This window comes from Ranitomeya variabilis, chromosome 1 (genome assembly GCF_051348905.1).
Source record: "Ranitomeya variabilis isolate aRanVar5 chromosome 1, aRanVar5.hap1, whole genome shotgun sequence".
NCBI lineage: Eukaryota > Metazoa > Chordata > Amphibia > Anura > Dendrobatidae > Ranitomeya > Ranitomeya variabilis.
Genome location: NC_135232.1, coordinates 141,880,235 through 141,887,399, shown reverse-complemented (window position 1 = coordinate 141,887,399; position 7,165 = coordinate 141,880,235). Strand labels below are relative to the sequence as shown.

Below are 7,165 nucleotides of genomic sequence, written 5' to 3'. Positions count from 1 at the left end.
GTGTCCTCCATAGATTTGAGTCCCACATTATGTGATTTTTTTTATCTTTTACTATAATCTAATATATTTCATGGAAACCTAAATGGCTTAAGCTAAAATACAATAAGTAGCCTATAAAGATCATTAACATATAACCCTCTAGCTATCAGACACATACAGATGTATTCCTTCTGTGCTAATTATTATAATTAAGAACTGTGCATCACGAGATGAACAGCAAGCAACAGGTTGCTTCAGTGTATAAACGAAAAGGAAATTTCTACTAGATGAAAAGCTCTGCACGGCGGATGCTCGCCCCCACCACATTTAATGAGCAGTGTAGTACAGGGGCATGGCCGAAGACCACTCATACATGAGCGTCATATGACAGGCACACATGAAAACTCTAATTGTACACTGTGTTCCTTGAGTCTGCTCCTGGAAATTTCAGCACCAGGGTGACTCAGAACAGCTCCTGCAGGCACTTACTATAAGACTATGGATGAATTATTCCTCTATGGGAGCTTTTCCCAAAACAAAAACGAGTCTCTGGTTGGCAGTAATGCGCTCTCAACTCATTCACTTCTGAACAGCTCTTCATCGGACCAGAACAAAGTCATGGAAGCCCCTCGTTATAACAGGCAGCTGCGGATCATCACTATGACCATCATCTTTACACTGGCACTGTTGGGGAACTGTGCAGTGTTGTACAAGATCTACCGTGGCAAAGACAAAAAGAGGAAAATTAACTTTTTAATCACCCACTTGGCATTAGCTGACTTGTATGTGTCAGTTATGACTCTCTTCTCTCAGATTGTGTGGGAGCTGCTGGAGGACGAGTGGCTAGCTGGTGATGTCTCTTGCCGGATTTTCAAAGTATTTCAAGTTTCTGGACTCATTGCATCCTCAAATATAATCGCCATAGTTGCCCTGGAAAGGCATCATGTCATTATGAACCCTTTAAGCAGCCCTTTGCCTACCAGGTTCATCGTACCTTTGGGCTGGTTCTTAGCACTTCTTCTCTCCGTGCCACAAGCATTTGTCTTCAGAGCAGTCTGTACAGAAGAGGGTAGCAGGTGTCACAACATTTTTGGGCAGCTACCTAGGTGGCATTTCCAGGTCTATATTATATACAGCTCAGTTACAGTTTTTTTCTTTCCCTTCTGTATCTTGGCTGTAGCATACATTCGCATACTCTGGATCCTCTGGAAGGGAAAGCTGTCCAAAATTCCTAAAAACCTTAATGGAGGTCTGGAGCTTCAGTTCACGAAGAAACCCTTAAAACTGATTGCTACCAATAGTTGCATTCCAAAAGCTAAGATTAAGACATTGAAAATGACACTGGTAATTATTATCTTATTCATTGTGTGTGGGCTTCCCTACTTTATTGTAGAGATGAAAGTGGCATTTGGCACCATCACTGGTTTGGATGAAGAAGTGATGGCAGTGCTGGGTATTTTTATTGTGACTAATAGCGCCGTTAACCCTTATGTATATCTCTTCTTTAAAACCAACAATGTTTTTCTCCGTAAACTAGAGCAGAAGGTGTGTTTTTCCTGTTGCCTCCAAGAGCACAAAGAGATCACCTTCCAGAGGGAACTCTTCCCATCCTTCAAATCTTCACAAAAAAAAGAGGTATCCAGCACCACCACCTCCGAAGTACAGACATCTTCTGTCCTACGCCGATCAGTCTCTTTCTTGCATTCTGTTGCTCCTTTAAACAAAGAGCTTAGTGCTCCATCTGAGACTTGTATGTGATGAGGGTTGATTTTAGGAGTGGACAAAACTATTCACAAATGCGCAGATCCCATACAGACATAAAGAGGTTAAAGTCAGTGCAGTGTCCTATTATTGTCTTAGAATATAGTCTATAATTTTTGTGTCAAAGATTGAACAGTACAGAACTTTAAACCTAACCTTAAGTAAATGTTGAATTACTGTATTATTTCACTGTTGGTTCCTCCACCAGGTGTTAAGAATCCAACACATGGAAACCCCTTTCATTTAGATACAAATGTCCTTGTTTCTGTGTCCATGATTATGACATACAATACAAATTATATTCTGGTACCGTTTTACTGATGTAAATACTTTTATGACCAAAAAAGACAAAAGTTTTCTAGGAGTGAAACCTTTATTGGCGAAACAGAGAAATATATTTGGAAGCTATCAGGCAGGTTTACATATGAATTACTGAGACAAGAACAGAACATTTAGGAGAGGTTATAATAGGACATTTGTGCTTTGGAAAGATGAGATGATGTCTCCTAAATATAAGCAAGTAAATAAAATTAAGGTTTTCCTTACAAATGGAGAGGTGGGGGTAGTGATGGCTTGGTGATCTGAAGTCAGTCTGGTTGGGTGTGAAAAGTGTCAATGTATTGAGTTATAGATCTAGGTGTTAGATTGAGTCCTTTTGTCAAAGTCCTGGACATCCTTAATTCCCAGATTTCTCATGTGCCCCCCCCCCCCCTCTCGCTCTCTCGCTCTCATTCTTAAAATGGCATACTATAAGGAATGAGCTGGACATGCATTTGGCAAAACATTTATGATAGATTTAAAAGTTTTAATATTGAAAGGCCATTTTAAGAATGACAAAGCGAGAGAAAAATCTGGGAATTTAAGCTTAATTAATTTTATTACTTTGGTTTATCTTTACAAGGCATTGGAGGCATCGCCCCGTCCACCCCATGCACAAATGTCCTGTTGTAACATCTTTTAAATGTGCTCTTGTGTAGGTAATTCACTTGGAAACTTGCTTGATGAAGGACCCTGTTTAGCAAATAAAGGCATCACTATTAGAATTATTTTGGCTTTTTTGGGTATAAAAGTATTCACATCAATTTGTTTGTCCATGAAATTATTAAATGCATTATAAAATTATTAAAAAATTATTAAATACATTACTCTCGGTAGTACAGTGAGATATAGTAGTACAAGGATACTTTCCAATATAGAACACCTATTAATCCTTAACCTCTTTCAGCATTCAAGTAATAAGAATAACGGCAATTCATGCCATGGCTGCAACTAGAGTCACAAGTTTATCTTCATTAGCGCCTTTTCCTTGCAGAGAATTGAGCAGCCACACCGTCCTCCTACAAGCTATAAATGCTGGATGATTGCCCAGTTTACTTGATCTTAAGAAAGGGAAATCCAGTTGGGATTTAGGCTAGCCCACAATAAATGAGCAACACAACATACCAGCCCCACAGTCTGTGGCTAATTAAAGGGAACCTGGCAAGTTTCTCATACCCCCAAATCACAATCATTTGTATCTTTCTGTATAAGTTCCCTTTCTAACAGTCCCATTATTACATTTGACACATAAATAAACTTTTGTAAAAAGTCTTTTTACAGTCTGTCTATCATATGCAAATGAACCATTTGACTAGCCACAGGGGCGTAATAACATGCCGAGAGGGACGACTAGTCTAGAGAAATTAACGCCCCATCAACTAGTCAAAAGGTTCATTTGCATACTGTATAATAAATAGACTTTAGAAATACTTTTTCTAATGATCTGTTTGTGTCACACGTACTAAGGGTCTATTAGGCAGGAAAGTTATACAGGAAGATACAAATGCTGGTGATTGTGAGGCATGGGGGACCTGTCAGGTTTCTTTTAAAAATTTGCGTGAAAGATAGGTCAGACAGTGTAGGACCACAAGAGCCAGAAGTAGAAGAGAAGGAGTCCAGCACAGCAATGTTTCTTGGAAAAATTGCCTGTGTCTTTTATTCCATAGGAACAGAGACATACACAAAATACTTGGCTGACATGTTCATGCCTCAAATTGACAGCTCTTAGCTCTCATTCACAGCCATAACTAAGAACTGTTGTAACTTGACTGTGTCAGATGAATTTTCTGTGCATGTCCCTACCTGTGGAACAAAAGACATTTAGGGTATGTTATTCACAAGTGGCATTTTTGCTGTGTATTTGGTGTGTTAAATATGCATTTTTTACACTACCAGAATGATTAATTTGATTTTTGAAATCTTTTGCACACTGTCTTTTTCCCTCTGTGCAAGTTTTGAGCCTGCTTGCTTTTTTTTTCCCAAGACACAGCTTGTCATTTCTATCAGTGTTTTGCAGTGCTTTTCACCCATTCAAATGAATGGGTAAAAAATGCTGCAAAACATGAACGTAAAAACATGACAAAAATGCGTGTATTGTACCTGCCACGACGCTACAAAACTGAGTGTTTGCACATACCCTAATGGTTTTGCTATAATGATCTATTGTGACTTTTGTTCATGTTTCGAGATGAAAGGTCATTTGCAATCATGTCAGAATTCCTGCATTGTCTGACAACTTTTTCCATGAAAAGAAGAGGATGGCATGACAGACACAGTAATCTATCATTTTACCTGGAGAGACGCCAGTGAGCCATGTATAAAACTAATAACCATGTCATAAAGAGCTTGCATATTCAACAAGGTATTATACCGTTTGTAACATATACGTAAAACCTGTTAATGCTTATTGTTCTATCAATATTTGTGCATGATAAACAGTGGTGCTTGAAAGTTTGTTACCCCTTCAGAATTTTACATATTTCTACATAAATTTGACCTAAAACTACATCAGATTTTCATGCAAGTGCTAAATGTAAATTGAGAGCATCAAGTAAAACAAATAAGTACAAAATATTAGACTTTGTCACTTTTTTATTTAGGAAAATGATCCAATATCACATGTCTGCAATTGGCAAAAGTATGGGAACCTTTACTTTCAGTATTTGGTGTGACATCCCTGTGTAATAACTATAACTAACTTTGCAAAAATTGTTGATCAGTCGTACATTGACTTAGAGGAATTTTTTACCATTTCTCCCTACAAAACAGCTTCAACTCTGTTATATTGGTGGGTTTTCTCCTATGAACTGCTAGATTCAAGTCCTTCCACAACATTTCTATAGGAGTAAGGTGTGGACTTTGATTTGGCCTTAAAACTACTTTATTTATTTTTTAGCCACTCTTTTGTGGAACGACTTTTGTGCTTTGGGTTGTTGTTAGTGATGGGCGTGCACTAAAATGCTTGGGTGCTTGTTGCTCAGGTTGAACAAATTGGAATACTCGGGTGCTCAACCCGAGCAACGAGCCCAATGTAAGTCTATGGGAAACGCGAGCATTTTTCTGGCGGGAAACAGCATGGGGAAGACCCTTGGAAGCATTTCTGACTCTCAGGTAACTGCTGTGAACAACGTTGTCTGAGTCTTACGCCACTTTTACCGACTCACAATAAAACATACAAAAACGAAACCAAAATGGATTTTCTGGGAAGTATGCTAAGGAACATCCTTTCCAGGGTAATGACTTGTATATAAGGCAAAATAAATAACCAAAAAATAAAAATGCTCCTCTACACTTTGGGCTACGTTCACATGTAGTGTTTTTGATGCGTTTTTGAACTTTAGCATTGCTTTCAACCAAGACACATGCATTCACTGGGAAATGTCATTTTAACATTTTACAACCTTATCAGGCCATGTGGTGTGTGACACATCATCAGACACACCATGTAATTTATGAAGGAGGGACTCTGAAAGTCACAAAGCCTATTTTTATAGGGCCATCAGGCAGCTTTACTATTCTTAAAGGACCAGCAGTCGGCCCTCACTATTCTTAGATAGCCATCAGCTGGGTATGCTCTTTTGTTCCCATTATTAAACAGTGGGTCTCCTATACTGTTATTGCGTATACAGTGAGTGGCAGGGCTGCCCAAAATTTAGACGCACCCCAATACCCCTTTGAAGAGACATACAGGAGGGCCACCTGAAAACAATGTTCCCCTTATTAGGAAGTGGGTCTCCCATACTGTTTGCCTATGCTGTGAATGCAAGAGCTGCCAAAAATTTGGACCTACTCCAATTCCCCTTGCAAGAGACATAGAGGAGGGCCTCATAAAAAAAATGTTCCCATTATTAGGAAGTGGGTCTCCCATTGTGTTTGCTTATGCAGTGAAGCAACGGCTGCCAAAAATCTGGAGGCACTCCAATGCCCCTTGGAAGAGACGTAGAGGTCAGATGGCCTCCTGAAAACAATGTTCCCATTATTAGGAAGCGGGTCTGCCATAGTGTTTTCCTATAAAGTGAATGCAAGCGCTGCCAAAAATTTGGACCTACTCCAATGCCCCTTAGAAGAGACGTAGAGGAGGGCCTCATGAACAAAAATGTTCCCATTATTAGGAAGTGGGTCTCCCATAGTGTTTGCCTATGCAGTGAAGCAATGGCTGCCAAAAATTTGGAGGAACTCCAATGCCCCTTGAAAGAGACTTAGAGGTCATAGGGCCTCCTCAAAACAATGCTCCCATTATTAGGCCGGAGTCACACTCAATGTATAAAAAAAAATCGGTACGATTTTATCAGCCGAGAAGCGCACCAATGTTCTCCGTGTGGTGATCCGTGTGTAATCCATGTGTAATCCGTTCAGAGTTCAGCGCAGGTCAGGCTGTGAGGCAGCGCAGCATCAGTGATGGCACCACTAATCACTGAAGCCGCTGCTCGCAGCCGTGCTGAACTGGGATGAATTCTGGAGCTGGGGGAAATAAAATGGCATTTTCCCACGCTCCAGAGGTCAGCGCAGGTCAGGCTGTGAGGGAGTGCAGCATCAGTGACGTCACCGCTAGTCACTGATGCTGCATCGGCAGCATCTCATTAATTCACCAGTGGTTTACAGCTGGGCGGTCGCATCTTAGCGCTGTCCTGGTTGTAAACTGTATATTCCCCAGATATGGATTACGGCGTGGTACACAACAATGGAAAGGTATGGTATATTGTTGTTTTTTTTATTATTTTTATTACAGGAGGACATGGGCGTCGTAGGAATTAGGAGTATAATAAAGATGGTAAACTGTGTAGTGTTTTATTTCATTAAAAGACTTTATTCTAGCTGTGCCTTTATTTAACCTGTAACAATAGGATTAGTAATGGATAGGTGTCTTATTGACACCTCTCCATTACTAAGCTGTGGACTTGATGTCACCAGACAAAACAAAGGTGACATCAACCCCACAACTATTACCCCACTTGCCACCGCTACAGGGCAAGTGGGAAGAGAGAGGCTAAGTGCTGGAATTGGGGCATCTTAGAGATGCGCCATTTCTGGTGTGACTGAGAGCTGGTGTTTGTAGCCAGTAGGCCAATATCCGTGGCCCCTTCCTAGGCTATGAATATCAGTCCAC

At 40.2% G+C, this 7,165-nt stretch overlaps 1 protein-coding gene across 1 annotated transcript; it reads left to right on the top strand.

Moving 5' to 3' along the window:
• The first annotated feature begins 436 nt into the window (after window positions 1-436).
• On the top strand, window positions 437-4,590 carry GPR150 (G protein-coupled receptor 150). Its single transcript, XM_077280771.1, has one exon. The coding sequence runs from the start codon at window positions 478-480 to the stop codon at window positions 1,735-1,737; it is 1,260 nt and encodes a 419-aa protein (XP_077136886.1). The 5' UTR covers window positions 437-477; the 3' UTR covers window positions 1,738-4,590.
• The last annotated feature ends 2,575 nt before the right edge of the window (window positions 4,591-7,165 follow it).